This window comes from Lagopus leucura, unplaced genomic scaffold, assembly GCF_019238085.1.
Source record: "Lagopus leucura isolate 7727_CA_CO unplaced genomic scaffold, USGS_WTPT01 Super-Scaffold_100159, whole genome shotgun sequence".
In the NCBI taxonomy this organism is placed as follows: Eukaryota; Metazoa; Chordata; class Aves; order Galliformes; family Phasianidae; genus Lagopus; species Lagopus leucura.
This window is the reverse complement of record NW_024962335.1, coordinates 7,765,726-7,781,393: the sequence shown is the minus strand read 5'-3', so window position 1 is coordinate 7,781,393 and position 15,668 is coordinate 7,765,726. Positions and strand designations below refer to the sequence as shown.

Genomic DNA, 15,668 nt, shown 5'->3' with positions numbered 1-15,668 from the left:
AAACAGCACCCAAGCAGCATGAATGCAAGGAAAACCAAATGTGAACAAAGACGTGTGGCTTACATTTTGTATGTTAATAACCCCATGGCTCAGGGAGATCAGAAGGGCATGATAAAGCTCCTACCAGAACGAGACTACAGTCCTTCATTGAGGGTCTGCTTCACTAATAGCTCTGCCCCCAGTCCAGGTCAGATGCTATTGTTGACGGCACATTCTTTGATGCAAAGCTCTTCATGCTTATCAGGTATAGTTTAATGACTTTTTTCTTAAGAAAGGTAAGTGTTTTTGTTTCTATAGCCACCTTCCACTTGAAAAGCTGAAGAAGAGCTTCAGCCAGTATGCACAGAGACCCTCCCTATCCAAGATTCTCTGCTTAGAACAATGTAACAGGTTAAACTCCAAAGCTGTGTTATCTTCTTTCCACATACCACATCCCCAGAGGATGGTACAAGCTCACAAAAGTGTAATAATTGAGAGAGGAGAGAGAGAGGGAGAGGAGAGAGCTTTGGGAAAAAAAAAACCAAGCTCTGAAGTTCCTAATTGGTCTTAGTGAGAGTTATTATACTTAACTGGTCATCACAAGCACATACAGACAAATGAGTCTCATGTCACTTCAGATTCAGCCTAAAATAAATGAGCTCAGGTGGTGGTTTGTTGGAGCATCTATATGAGACTGCAGGTCATCTTTTAGATTTCAGTGTGGCTGGTATTTTCAGAGCCTGGCTGTACTCACCAGACCATAACCTCAATGCACTAACTGCCTGCAGGAGTAATCTCTAAGGTTTAGTGGATCTTATTTCATTCCCTCTCCTACACTGCACTCAAACTTTCAGCAATGCAGTGAGTGCTGTACATTGCATTTTCCCCTCCTGTTTCTAATGCCTGCTATGAGATCCTAAATGTGGCAGGATGTTGCAGTTCAGCTGCTAAGAGATACCTTGTTGGTCCCCACTGATTTTCTGCAGAAGTCTGCAGAAACCAAGAGACTTCACTTCTCAGAAAGGTAAGACACTGTGCTTCCTACCAGGTCAGTGATTCCTGCTTTCTGCTCAGTTCAAGACTCAGCAGACCTGGGAGCTATGAAAGTTTCTTCAAGGTGCTGTGGTCTCCCAGTATTGCCAAAGCCATTCCAAACATGCATGCCTGAGACCCCAGCCCTAGGCTACAGGTTACATAACACTGCACTTCCATGTCTTACCTGGACCCAAACTTCTTTCTTCATTCAGAAGTCATTGGTTTTGTGGTTTTATTTATTTATCTCAAATTTTACAGATTGAAATATTCAGGAAACTGTCTTAATTCAAATAGATCTAATTGATGGTTTGGGGTTTTTTTTGCTTGATAAAGTTCATTTGAATAAAATGGGTGGCAAAATAAGCAGTGAAACAATTTACTAGTAAATACAAATCTGATTTGTCTGTTGCTTTGAAATAATCCATGTAAATGATTGTCTTCTTTCAGTAACTGCTCATCATATCACAGCTGTCATTTTTATAGACAACTTTTCCTTTAATTATAACATAGTCGATCAATGTTTGATGTCCCCCAAACTGGTATATCAAGTGCTCCCACCTAAAAAGACAACGAGATGTTTAAGAATATCCATACTTGCACAAAAGCATGTCACACACCTAGTATTTCTGTCAGTTATAACATATTTGATTTAACCATGGGAAAGCTCTATGCCATGTTGATAACAATTCAGAATTCCATGTTTACATGTTGATCACTTGTTGCATGAATACAATAAGTCATGTACAAGTAGAGTACAGTACAGCAGAATTCCTTCCACAAATAAGCAAGTGTTATCTTCAAATAATTTGTAATTAGGCATATGTTGCTTATAATATTAACCCTAAAAGTCTTAGGCCTTATCCTCCACTAGAATGATTAAAGGAAATGAAAGTGGATATAAAATGTTATCAGTGTCCCCTTTTATAGATGAAAGTAACTTCTGAAGCCCAAGGAATACATTAACCTCTCCACTCTCCATGACACAGTGAAAACCTAAGTCCCTTATGTTAAATCACATTACAAACAACAATAGAAAACATACCTTGATGAATTTATAATAACAAGATCCCCCTGCTTGCCAATCTCTATGGAACCATGTGTGTCTGATTTTCCCAGAGCGTAAGCTGCATTAATGGTGGCAGCTGCTAGGGCTTCATTCATTGACATCTTCATGTTTACACAAGCCAGATGCATCACCATAGGCTAATGGAAAAATTAAGGAGAAAATGGGAGTTACCAATATGCAAATAAAACTGTTTATGTGTCAAATCCCAAAGCACTGTCCTCCCACCTCAAGCAACAAATGGAGTTGTGCTGCACAATGTAAATCTTGCCAATTCCAACATGAGAAATGTGAAATCGGGAACTTGCAAGCTTGTTTTCTAAGACTCTTGGTGCATTTGAAAAATCAAACCCCTTCAAATTTCAAGAACTTCTGGCAAATAGTACCACCCCACATAAACAGGCAGGATCAAAACTCTAAGCTGGGCATGCAGCTCTCTTTGTGGATATGAAGAATGTTTTAGGCATGTAAGATCTATACACAAGCTGTACTAGCAGAAAATTTTGGTATTTCATGTTCTTGTAAGTATTAGGGATCGCTTACCATTGAAAAACAGTATGCGTTAGGATTAAAATCACTGCCAAGAGCAACAATAACTCCTTCATCTAACATTTTTCTGGCTTGAGGTTGCTTCAGTCTAGTGGGCAAAAGACGCTTGTCAGTACCATTCACTTAGTTATTACATGATGAATTACAAAAGCAAAAGTCATCACTCAGTTTGGCTAAATTAATGCATTCAGTTACATCAATCCATTTGGAAATGAAAGGCCAAATTCTCCTCTTGGCTACCAATCATCCTATGGATAACACAAATGGAACTGTGGTCCACTGTTTCCGCAGTAACAGCACGTGACAAAAGACACTATCAAGCACCAGGCTGCAGGCCAATGAAATGCTGGTGTTTATCCAGGCCTCAGCCACTTCAGGATTTACATGGTGAAAATCTTCATTTCTCAAAGAAGTAATTTTCTGATCTGTATAGCTTCGAAGGAAGGCTTGCCAACACGAGCAGTGGCATAACCAATGCAATAGTCTGTCTCATCCCAGTTCTGCTGGTAATTCAGAACAGGAACTTGAGGCTGTGAATTTCATTTGTATATGTTGGATTTCTCTCACTTAGCAATGTTAATGCAAACAATTGCTATGGTGAGCTGCTTCATAAAAGCCCATTCCCCCATCGATATCTATATACATATCTCACTGCGGTGGTGTAACTTCAAGGTAGCACAGCAATTCAGCTTCATCAATCTGACCTCCAAACATTCACTTACATTATGAATGTCACCTGGCAGTTAGAAAGTACCTTGACCAACTGAGTAACCACTACCCAATGTTGCCTCATTTTTAAGGATGTGTACCAGAAGTAAGAAATGAAGAGGTTTGTTCAGCTCTTTGTGATGGTCTTCACTGATCCATCCTGCTCATCAATGGATAGATACAAGCTTACACTTGGTATTACCAGAGGCCAGAACCAGGACCGTGGGGTTTTTTGATTCCTCTAATCTAGTGGCCTTACCTTAGCATGTAGGCAGTGGTTGGCAGAAGGACAGCTGCACACTTAGCTTTTGCCATTGCTGCGATTCCTTCATCACTAACTTCTTCTAGGTGGCTGATAGCTTGGGCTCCTAGCTCAGCTCCAAGCTGAGAGAATAGTCAACATTACTCACTGTTAAGAGTTAATTCAGTGGTCATCAAGCAACTGGAATAGACAATTCATTATTAATGTGAAATTTACTAATAGAAAGATCATAAAGAATGCCTGAAAGAACCAATGAAATGCAGACAAGATACTTTCTAATTTGCTGCATGAAAAGCTAATCACAGCTCATTAAGATATTAAGTACAGACTGGCAGTACACCTTCAGTGGCATTTCTAACAGATGAACTTGCAAACTATGGGACTGCTATGAATAAAATCATTACTAACTCCTGCCCACAAAGTAAGCAGAAGAAATAGAGTGATAGGTCTGGCACTGGCTGCTGAACAAATAATGTGTCTGCTTCTTCCTGTAGGGAAGCAGCAAAAAGGCTTTATATAATGAAAAAAAAAAAGATTTTAAAATCTTTTTTTAAAAAAGACAAGAATAGCTATCCCACAGCAAAGAAGAATTCTTTAAATGATGGCAAAACATTGAATCAGACAGACTGTCTTTAAAAAATAACCTTGATCCCACACTAGACTAAACCCGTGCTCTAGGTGTGCTTACTGTACAACTTGCTAGGGCTAGACACACTCTAAAAGAAAAAGCATTTTCCAAGTTGTATATAAACTGTGCTTTTGTCATCTTTGTGTTCATATATATCCACTGGGTTCCCCATCCATATCGCATGTGGAAGATGAGCAAAGTCAATATTTGATTAGGCAGTGCATGTTAGTCACAGAAGTCAATATTTCTCTCCATGTCCTTCACTCCAAAATTGCACAACGGCTGCACTTTCCTACTACCTATGAATGATGGACTTTGCAAAATCTTAGGAAAAAAACTGGCTGTGAAAATTGAAATTAATTCACAGATTCAAGTATCAGAAAAGCAAAGCAAAACCAAAAAGTGGCTTCAGTGTACGTTAAGATAGAAGTACCTCTGCAGATTTCATCGGATGGAGTTCATCACCATGGAAGTTAAGCTGTAAACCTGTATCTTTTCCAGCTTGAAGAATTCTCCTGGTAGAATCCAGATCAAACACTCCCTTCTCACAGAACACATCTATATTGTTAACATGTATTTCACCACTTTGTTGGAGTTCTTTCAGTTTAGGGAGCTGGTTATTAATAATGTCATCTGTGGCTTCAGTAGCAGTTTTCCCTCTAAGGGAAAGAAAATGTTACAGAGCCTTAAAAAAAACAACTTTGAAGCTTGGCAGACATTCAAACCATAAATGCAACTGCTAAATTATTGAGAAAATAATGCAAATACAAATCATTCAACCTTCAAATTAAAAAACAAAAGCACTGTAACTTACATAGATCCAAACATGACTTACTTTCCATTTCAAGAATATTAAGATAATATTACAATTTGTTTTTATAAGGCTGATTTCTTTGGATGCTAACCAAGACACGGGACATTTACGAACCAAAACTTCAGCGTTCCTATCCATATAGTCTGATCTACTTATATTGTATCCTAACATATAACTATTTAAAATATGTAAATAATTATTTAAATTTTAAAATTATATTCATGCAATATTTTTATGCAAACATCAAAGCTCAAAGGGTACATGTAGCACAAATCATTATCTCCTCCTCTGATGATATCATTCAGAGTAATAACTAGGTAACCATTTCTAAATCAGACAGAGCTCCTGAGATTAGATCTGCCAATGTCAGAATCATTTATGAACCCTCAATTACACAAAGATAACCCAGGAGAGTAAATGCCTCTGAAAGAATTAACAACCCCAAAATTAAAGTTAGTATTCTGCAATTTTAAGATCTAAAGATAAGTGACATACTGCAGCTAAATATCGGTGACATCTCTATCCTCATTTCAGGCACTGTAAAATCATGACGAGCTTCTATGTGGGTGAGTTTTCACTTTTACAGTGGCAGTAAATTCAAGAACTCACATTCTATTCTGATTTATGAACACAGTTGCACAGTCACAAAGCACAGTAAAACCTGGCACACTGCCCTTCCTTTGTTCACCTCTTACTGAAACAATCTGGGTTGCTTGAGCTCATGTCAAGCCTTCTCCCTCTTTTAATTTAGGCTCAGCAGTCTTTGGAGTAATTTGAATGTAAAGATTAGAACCAGAGCCAAGACAAAACAGAGGGAAACATTAAGTCTTGATCTCACATTCTGGGGAACAAACTCATAATCTTATTTGCACCTGAATCCTTAAAAAGAGCACTTTCCAGCCCCAAATCCATGGGGAACATGCTCCCTTGAGATCCTGCACTGTTACTAAGGCTGAAGGAAATAAAGATCTGAAAACTTGAGCTCACCAATTCATGATGCTTCCCTCAGTATGTAACTCTCCCAAACATTCATGAGCCAGCAGAGGGCCTGTGCTCTGAACACTCAGGTCTCAGATTAGGGAAGAGCTGCAAAATTCCTCCTGGCCAGAATAAATGCCTGAGGCAGAATCTAAGTTTGATGGGTCATAGAAAATCCAAGTAAAATATTCTGGACATGACCACATGAATGAAAAAAAGGGGATTTAAGAAGACCCAAACTGGGTAACACAGATGTATAGCTTTGAATATACTCTGTTATATTTTAGGAGGGTTAGTCAGAAGTTGTTTTTCTCAAAATAACAGCCAAATTTCAATGCAAAACAGTAACAAAAATAGCAAGAAAAAATAAGCTATATTACTTTGGCACAGAATGAGCTCCACAGTAAGTTGAAGAAATGCCCATATCCATGGCCTGCCTAGCACGTTCAATCACTCTCAGCATTTTGAGTTCTGTTTCTAAGTTCAAGCCATATCCACTCTTGCACTCAACCAAAGTAGATCCTGCTCTGCACATGCGTTCAAGTCGGTGTTTGAAAGTAGTGAACAGCTCTTCTTCTGTGGCCTTCCGGGTGTGTTCCACAGTGAAATGTATTCCTCCTCCAGCCTGGTGGATTTCCATATAGGAAGCACCTGCCAGCTTGGGGAAAAAAAGGGGCAGAAAAACACCCACCACACACCTAAAATTAGCCATTAAATGTGAATTTTCTATCCCAGAGATTCTGGAAAGTGCCCTGAGGTCTCTTTGCAGTGATAGACAGAAAGAGGAAAAACAAATCCCCTTTAATTCACCCTCCCTCCTCTTCTATCTGTCCCCTCCACCTGAGCAAAGAAATGATGTAAAGAGCTGCATTAAAAATTCCTGTGAAGATTTATTTCCCTCTGAACCTAAGGGGAAAACCTACTTCTTAAAGACTCCTCTATGTAGAAAAACAAGAAGGAAAAAAAAGACTTTAAGATGAAAATGGTAACAGAAACTGACACTCCTGGCACAAGGAGTGCCAGGAGTCAAGACACACTCAGCCTGGCTGCAAAAGCTACATTCACAGTGCTCTCACAGCCTGCAGTCCTCAGACATCACTCCTCCTCCCTTTATTAGATTACCTGACAGAAATTATACCATTTTCTACAAAAGAAATGTCACTGGAAAGAAGAAAGGGTCATGCATTCAGTTTTTAAAAACAGGGGGGTGGAAGTAGGGGGGGGGGGAGGGAAGGTAAACCCCAGCTCTGTGATTGCACGCTGTTACCTTCATTGCAAACTCATGCACCCTATCACCAGCCCACACAGGATGTGTATGCGCATCCACCAGGCCTAAAGGAAACACAGCATACATACACTCCTGTTATTTAGCTGTGTGACAGAGCTGTGGGAGCATGCAAACAAGTTTAACAAAGCAGAAGCTCCCTACAAAGCCCCTCAGGCTTGCAGACCTCCTGTATGACAACAGTAAGGCATAACACACCCACCTGGCAATACGCACTTCCCAGTGCAGTCAATTTGACTTTCAAACGTTGCTCCTGCAAAGCGGCGGTGGATAGCATCTGCCGGGCCCACGGCTTTTATATAACCATCTCTGCAAACAGGAGGAAACACACAAAGGCCTGAGCATGATATCGAATTAAGCTTCGAGCCGCTGGCAGAGCACCTGAGGCACCAGCTCTCCAACCCAGGGCAGGGTCTGGAGAATATCACTGATGCACCTCCAAACCCAGACCTAAGCCCCAGCGCTGACCCAGGGACGCTCTGCTTCCTCCCGGCCCTCCTCACAGCACTCACAGCCCCACTACCAGGCTGGCATCGTGCAGCACGTCCAGCCTCGCCATGCCCTCCCGCAGCAAGTACTGCTCGCCGTTGCCGCACACCAGCACCAGTTGCCGGGCATTTGCCAGCAGCAACCGGTACTCGCCCGCCATGGCCGCAGACAGCACGATGCCTCCGCTGGCACAAATGGTGGTCGGAGAGGAGGGCAGCCTGCCGCTCAGCTCAAAGTCCCCCGGGGCGGGGCGTAAGCCCTCCTGTCCAGCCGGGGCTGCCCTGGAGGTGGGCAGCAAAACCCCACAATGGAATGGAGAATTTCCGAATGGTGTGCTTAGCACGGCCGCGTCCCAGCCCCACGGGAACGTAATGCCTCGCGGTGCTCCAGGCACCCAGGCGGCGTTCCTTTACCGGGGCAGACACTGGTTGTCCTAATCAGTGATCAAAAGGTCGGTTAGAGTCTGCTGCCCCCTGCAGAGTTAGGGATGGGAAAACTAGGGAGCAAATACGGATGTTCAGTTTTCTTCTAGACACTCCATAGTGTCCAGCGCAGGGCTACGAAGGTGCTGAATGGCACGCAGGACAAAGCGCATGAAAGCGGCTGAGCTTCCCTAGTTAGCTCAGAGCAGAGCAGAGGAGCTGAGAGGAGGCCTGATGGCGGCTGCAACTCCTCACAGGGAGCGGAGGGGCGGCGCTGAGCCCTGCTCTGCGTGACAGCGACAGGGCCCGAGGGAACGGCACGGAGCTGTGCAGGGGAGGGGCGGGTCGAGTGGGAATGGCTCTTCAGCAGGAGGCGGTGGGCGCAGAACAGAATGCCCAGGGCAGTGCGCGGCTCCAAGCTGCCGGAGTTGAAGGAGCATTTGGACAACATTCTCAGACTGAGTGTGTGATTTGTGGGTGGTCCTGTGTGGAGCCAGGAGTTGGACTTAATGATCACAGAATCACAGAATCACCCGGGTTGGAAGGGACCCCAAGGATCATGTAGTTCCAACCCCCCTGCCTAGCAGGGCCACCAAACATACACATTCAGATCAGGTTGCCCAGGACCCCGTCCAACCTGGCCTTAAACACATCCAAGGACGGGGCATCCACAACCTCCCTGGGCAGCCCGTTCCAGGGCCTAACCACTCTCCTAGTAAAGAACTTCCCCCTAACATCCAACCTAAATCTTCCCTCCTTCAACTTGGATCCATTTCCCCTAGTCCTGCTGTTATCAGCCCTTTTGAAGAGTTTACTCCCCTCCTGGGTGTAGGTTCCCTTCGGGTATTGATAGGCTGCAATGAGGTCACCCCGCAGCCTTCTCTTCTCCAGGCTGAACAAGCCCAACTCCCTCAGCCTGTCCTCATAGGGGAGGTGCTCCAGCCCCCTGATCATCTTAGTTGCCCTCCTCTGGACCCTTTCCAAAATCTCAATGTCTTTCTTGTACTGAGGGCTCCACACCTGGACACAGTACTCCAGATGGGGCCTCACAAGAGCCGAGTAGAGAGGGACAATCACCTCCCTGTCCCTGCTGACCACCCCTCTCCTGATGGAGCCCAGGATCCCATTTGCCTTTCGAGCTGCCAGAGCGCACTGCTGGCTCATGTTCAGTCTCTCGTCCATCAGGACCCCCAGGTCCTTCTCTGCCGAGCTGCTCTCAAGGACCACTCCTCCCAGCCTGTACAGGTGCCTGGGGTTCTTCCGGCCCAAATGCAAAACCTTGCACTTTGCTGTGTTGAACCTCATCAGGTTCACCCGAGCCCAGCCCTCCAGCCTGTCGAGGTCCCTCTGAATGGCATCCCTTCCTTCCACCGTATCAACCGCACCACTCAGCTTGGTGTCGTCAGCAAACTTGCTGAGGGTGCACTCAATTCCCTCATCGATGTCATTAATAAAGATGTTAAAGAGCACCGGTCCCAAGACAGACCCTTGGGGGACACCACTTGTTACCGGCCTCCACCTGGACATAGAGCCATTGACCACCACCCTCTGTCTGCGGCCTTTCAACCAATTGCTTATCCATCGGGTCGTCCACCCATCAAATCCACTTCCCTCCAATTTGGAGATGAGGATGTGGTGGGGGACCATGTCAAAGGCCTTGCTCAGGTCCAGGTAAATGACATCGGTCGCCTTCCCTTCGTCCACCAATGCCGTCACTCCATCATAGAAGGCCACAAGATTAGTTAGGCATGACCTTCCTTTGGTGAAGCTGTGCTGGCTGTCTCGGATCACATGCTCATTCTTTATGTGACCGAGCATGTTGTCCAGGAGGATCTGTTCCATGATCTTCCCAGGCACGGAGGTGAGACTCACCGGCCTGTAGTTCCCCGGGTCCTCCCTGCTCCCCTTCTTGTATATGGGAGTGACATGACCCTTCCTCCAGTCGTTCGGGACCTCACCTGACAGCCACGACTTCTCAAATATGATGGAGAGCGGCTCGGCAACCACCTCAGCCAGCTCCTTCAGGACCCTGGGATGCACGCCATCCGGCCCCATAGACTTGTATTCATTCAGTCTAAGGAGGCACTCTTGGACTTGCTCTGCCCTTACAGTGGGGAGGGATTTACCTCCTTGGTCCCCACATAGAGGTTTGGGGATGCAGGGTTCAGGAACGTGAAAAAGACTAGAATCCTGGCCACCAGTGAAGACCGAGGTGAAGAACTCATTCAGCACCTCAGCTTTCTCTTCATCTGTTGAAGCCAGTTCTCCTTTTAAATTTACCAAAGTAGGTACGCCCATTTTGGCCTGTCTCTTCTGGGCAATGTACCTGTAGAAGGTTTTCTTATTGTTTTTCACGTCCCTTGCCAAGTTCAGTTCTGCCTGCGCCTTGGCTTCCCTGATCCCACGTCTGCAAGTCCGGACGGCATTCCTGTACTCTTCCCAGGTGACACAGCCTTGTTTCCAGAGCTTGTACACCCCTTTCTTCGCCCTCAGTTCTCTCAGCAGGTCCTTGCTGAGCCAAGCCGGTTTCCTACCTCGCCTGCCCACTTTCTTATTCAGAGGAATGGAGACCTCTTGTGCTTCCAGGAGGGCATCTTTGAAGAGCCGCCAGCTCTCCTCAACATCCTTGTCTTTGAGGGCAGCGCGCCAGGGGATCTTGGCCAGCAATCCATTGAGTAGCTTGAAGTCTGCTCTTCTAAAGTTCAGTGTCCTGGTCCTGCTCTTTGCCAGGCCCACATCGCTTGAGATCACAAACTCAACCAGGGCGTGGTCGCTGGAGCCCAGGCAGCCTCCAACCTTGACGCCTTTGATGATCTCCGTGGGTCCCTTTTAACTCGGGTGATTCTGTGGTTCTATAATTCTCTCTTCAGACACAGTGAGCAATAGGGCTCCAGTAATCCCCCGTCGGCAAGTGGAATTTATTTCTAACCAGGTGGTCCCTCAATTGCCTTTGTGGCAGTAGTCTTTAGATATCCTCTTTTCGTTTAGAAAAGGGATCAATGTATAACACTTGCAACACTGAAGTGCATACACATATTCCCATATAGCAGAAACAGATGGGTATGTTGGCTCAAGTGCTGGACCACAAAGCAACGTGTGTCTTCCTTCAGAGCATTCTCCCTCACCAGGCGTGCAAAAAATGAGCAAGAGAAGTGGAAGATGGTGCTGTACTGCTTTCAGGAGTTCCCGCTGCTTATTTTGGCTTTCCCCAGCAGTATCACCATATGTATGAAAACAGAAATTAACAGCAACAGCACGAGCCGACATGTCAAGCATGCAGCACAGCACACTGTGGTGAAGCTCAGCACAGCAGTTCAGTCCTGCCCAGCATACATTAGAGCTTCCCAGTTATTCTGAAAAGCTAACACTATCATGCAGATGTTATCACAATGATGGCACCGCTTGCTGATGAAGTGCTAAGATCATACTTCACGCAGCTCATCCCAGCCCCACATACTCTACGAGCAGAGGAGCAGCTCTCAGTAAGAGAAGCAGCTGGCTGCTGAGTCCCAACCTGCCCTAATACTTACACTGCTGACATTATCAATGGCAACATGGGAAAGGCCTCATTCTGCATCGTATGTGTTCAACTGTGCATACTGTATCATAAACCAGATATTGTTTTGCCTCTCATTCCTGCTACTGAAAATATTTAGGAACACATTTGCTCTACATGTTTTGAGGTGTCCTAAGCCCAGCTCCAATTTAAAAGCACTGATCTATTCTGCTAGTACTGGCTTTAGCTTAATCAGCTCTTTTCCTAATGGGAATATGAGATTTCTTCAACAGAATTGGGCCTTTTTCACTTCAAAACCTTGAGAAGGGCCTTAAGTATCATTTCCACTTCTTAGTAAACTGAAGCTCAGTTGCAGTGGCTTGCTCACAGTTCAGTGAACCACACTGATACAGGAGCAGGTTTCATGTTCTGTCCCAGAGTTTTACCTCCATAGCTGGGTCACTGCCTGCTTTTGCTCTATTTTCTCCATCTGCAAATGGAAAATATACATCTGTATTTGACAACAGATGTATATGACAAGCAGTCATTGACAAGAAGGGACAAAGTTACACACAACAAATCCATGAGGTATAGCCATTTGCGTTCTGGCTTGCAGAATGCCTCTCCAACCTACAGCTGCAGGTAGATTCCTCACATGGGGAGGCTCTGACTAGCAGCATTAGCAAAGCAATGGTTTGCATCAGGAAATGCTGATAGGCAAGGAACAGCTTCTGTTAATGTCAATGATTGCTCTTAACATTTGAGAAAGTTACTGCGTTCCTGCCAAAACTTTATTGTGTTCTGGATGACTGATAACTAAGAGTGGGTTGTTGTTACTTTTCATAATTTATTTTTTTTCATAATATAGCAGACTGAGATCAGGCATTCCCAATTCACAGGGTGTTTTAACTCTATGAGTGCCACTGAAATTCACGAATCTTTATAGCTGCTGAGAGTCTTTGTGTATGGATATTAGTCATGAAGACTACACAAGATTCTCCTGCCTTTGATTCTATTCTTGCAGCATCCTCAGTCTACTCCTGGACTCTTCTGTTGTCATTGTAGCTGTGAGTTACATGCTAAAGACACAAAGTTCTTTATCTTCTACTGTAGGCGAGTCTGCACCACAGCACAGCCATGCAACAGCAGAGTTCTGACACTGATCCACACTGAGGCGATATGAGAGTGAGCCATCTATTTTGTCTTAGAGAACACACCTTAAAAGATTTAATTCATTGTGGGAACCATTTAAATTCCAGTGCTTCCCTTGAAAGAAATTGCCTAATAATTACAAGTTTTAGTTGTGTAGTGTTTTTTCTTTTTTTTTTTTGTTTCATACTTTGTTTTCACTCAAAGACTTTCAGTTTAAAGTTGAAAGCATTACCTATTCTTCCAGCATTTTTTTCTGGACATCAATAAGACCTTTTTAAGGTCTCACCATAGACCTTTTTAAGAGTGAACTTCTCCCATAGTAAAATACAAGAACAACAAAAATAACACCTGATTACAAAGTTGTGGAAAAGAAAAAAAAAGAAAAAACTTTATTTCCAGACATACAAAACATCATTCTCTCATTTCTCCATCTTCTTCCTCTTCTTCCACACCTCTGATGTACAAAACATTATTGCACCTGTAAATAGAATCAAGAGTTCCCTTAGTTGAAATGCCTTCGTTTCCCTCACAAATACACTGCTTTAAGCATTTTCCTACTTGACTGCAACCTGGCAACACTCAAGACCTGTGCAAAAAATGGCTGCTGTTGACATTGTTCAGCTTTTCCATAAAGATTCACTGCAAATACAAGACAAGTTTATGAAAGCAGTAGGCAGTTAACAGTGATGTACAAGAAAGTGTTTCATGTGGATTAACAGCCATGGCCAAGCGTTATTTCCACGCACACAATGTTTTCAGCAGCTGCAACAATAACTCATGCATCCTAATACATTCTACTACTGCCAAGAGGATTTACAGACCTGCAATAAGCTGGAGAACTAAGGTGTTTAGTTACCTGAGAAAGGGATCATAAATACTTCTTTAAATACTTTTTCTTTCTGAAACTATCTATTTCTCTCCTCAGAAGGGATCCCAGCTTAAAGGTTACAGCCCATAGCCTTCACACAAGTTACAGTGACGTTTAGCACTCCAGTACAGACAAGAAGCACAGCTCCTAGATCCACAAGCTTTAACAGAAGCAGTAACACAAGACTTAGAAGACCCCACTCCCCTGTTCAGACACCACGTTTACCTTATCAAAACTTCCCCCAGGTGTCCAGACAGCGCACCATCGATATACTCTTCTGTGTTCGCAAGCTTGGAACGAAAACCAGCACAAAGATTACATCAACGGGAGCCTCACGGCCACTTTCACTCACAACAATTCCGGCCACACGGACCTGAGGGCAGCCCAGAAGCGCCCTGCTTTTCCCCCACCAGCAAGCAGCGCCCAGGGCCCAGGTCCCTCCCTCTCCTCTCTCTCGCCGTGCCTCACCTGCATGTTCATGTAGCCGTCAACGGAGACGAGGTAGCCCTTGTACTCCATCCCCCACTTCAGCTTCACCATCACCGGTTTTCCCGTCAGCCCGTTGAGGAAGGGCTTTGGGTTGAGGGGCAGGCTCTGCGGGGAGAACGCGGGTCAGCACCGCCCGCCCCTCCCAACCGTTAACAACGGCCACCGCCCCCGCGCCGCCCCCTGCCCGCCCCGCGCCGAGCCGCGCCGCGCGAGCGCCACCCTCACCATGGCGACGGGGCGCGCGGCGGCGGCCCGAGAAACGCAGGCCCACGCGGGAACACCTCGTGCGCGCCGCGGGCTGCGAGAGAATGGAAGGTAGCGCAGCGCCGGCTTCCACTTCCGGGGCGCCGCGCCGATCTCTGACCTCTCGCCCCGCTGCGCCGCCTTTGCGATTGGCTACGCCGCCACGGCGCGCGAAGGGAAAAGCGAGGCCGTCCATTGGTTCGACGGGGCTGCGAGCTCGCTCTCATTGGTTCGGCTGGATTCCCCACCCCGTTCATCTACAGCCAATAGCCGTGCTGCGAGCCGTTCCACCATCTCGCGCGCCGTCCGCGCGGCGGTGCCGTCTGTGGTGGTCGGGCGGTGCCGGCGCGGTCCTGTGCCACCGCACTGCTCACTTCGGCCGTCGCCCCTCCCTCCCTGTCTTCCCTCTCCACCTGGGGCTCCCTCAGCCCCCAGATCCCCGCAGGCCCCGGAGGGCGGGGTTTGTGCCATGTGCAGCCAGCGGAGACTTTGCAACGTGCCAGGAGTGCCCCGCCAGCTTGCTCTGCTGGCTGAGGAGAAACGTAGCGCTGCGCAGGGAGAGCGATGGAGTGCAGCTACATCTGCATCAGCAGGGTGTCTGTTATTTTCCGCTTTCGGATTTAGCAGCTTTGAGGACTGCTTTCAGCCTGGCCAGCTCTTAATGTTTCTTTCCCGTCAGATGGATTTCCACGAGGTGGCAGTGCTGAACTGGCACGGTGATTGTGCCTTAAACGGGCGGCTTGCTGCACGCCTTCCTTGTACGGAGTGAGAAGGTGCTCCCTGGGCCGAGAAATACAGGACCAGCTACATTCATTTCTTAATACACTCAGTTCCTCTAATATATGAGTTGGAGAAGGACTTGGGGGTCCTGGTGGATGAGAAGCTGGACATGAGCCAGCAGTGTGCGCTTGCAGCCCAGAAGGCCAACTGTGTTCTGGGCTGCATTGAAAGAGGATGGGTCAGCAGGGAGAGGGAGGTGATTGTCCCCCTCTCCCCATCTACTCAGCTCTTGTGAGGCCCCATCTGCAGTACTGTGTCCAGGTCTGGGGCCCCCAGTACAAGAAAGACATGGAGCTCTTGGAGAAGGTCCAGAGGAGGGCCGCTAAGATGATCAGAGGGCTGGAGCACCTCTCCTGTGAAGAAAGGTTGAGGGAACTGGGCTTGTTTAGCTTGGAGAAGGGAAGGCTCCACGGAGACCTCATTGTGGC

At 46.0% G+C, this 15,668-nt stretch overlaps 2 protein-coding genes across 2 annotated transcripts; both read right to left on the bottom strand.

Annotated features, from left to right (window-relative positions):
* Positions 1–1,232: 1,232 nt before the first annotated feature.
* On the bottom strand, positions 1,233–8,017 carry AMDHD1 (amidohydrolase domain containing 1). Its single transcript, XM_042889558.1, has 9 exons — positions 7,814–8,017; positions 7,504–7,610; positions 7,284–7,348; positions 6,397–6,674; positions 4,658–4,883; positions 3,594–3,718; positions 2,621–2,714; positions 2,057–2,217; positions 1,233–1,572 (listed from the first exon to the last, which is right to left on the bottom strand). The coding sequence occupies exons 1-9, from the start codon at positions 7,948–7,950 to the stop codon at positions 1,458–1,460; spliced, it is 1,308 nt and encodes a 435-aa protein (XP_042745492.1). The 5' UTR covers positions 7,951–8,017; the 3' UTR covers positions 1,233–1,457.
* A 5,203-nt stretch (positions 8,018–13,220) lies between these two features.
* SNRPF (small nuclear ribonucleoprotein polypeptide F) lies at positions 13,221–14,542 on the bottom strand. Its single transcript, XM_042889559.1, has 4 exons — positions 14,443–14,542; positions 14,197–14,322; positions 13,954–14,018; positions 13,221–13,338 (listed from the first exon to the last, which is right to left on the bottom strand). The coding sequence occupies exons 1-4, from the start codon at positions 14,443–14,445 to the stop codon at positions 13,272–13,274; spliced, it is 261 nt and encodes an 86-aa protein (XP_042745493.1). The 5' UTR covers positions 14,446–14,542; the 3' UTR covers positions 13,221–13,271.
* Positions 14,543–15,668: the final 1,126 nt, after the last annotated feature.

Coding starts and splice junctions, on each gene's coding strand:
- SNRPF (XM_042889559.1), bottom strand. Junction 14,019..14,196: donor ACGGCTACATGAACATGCAG/GTGAGGCACGGC, acceptor TTTCGTTCCAAG/CTTGCGAACACAGAAGAGTA. Junction 13,339..13,953: donor CTGGGGGAAGTTTTGATAAG/GTAAACGTGGTG, acceptor TTCTATTTACAG/GTGCAATAATGTTTTGTACA.
- AMDHD1 (XM_042889558.1), bottom strand. CDS start 7,950: ATGGCGGGCGAGTACCGGTTGCTGCTGGCAAATGCCCGGCAACTGGTG. Junction 6,675..7,283: donor TGCATGAGTTTGCAATGAAG/GTAACAGCGTGC, acceptor TTTTTCCCCAAG/CTGGCAGGTGCTTCCTATAT. Junction 1,573..2,056: donor GTTATTATAAATTCATCAAG/GTATGTTTTCTA, acceptor TTGTCTTTTTAG/GTGGGAGCACTTGATATACC.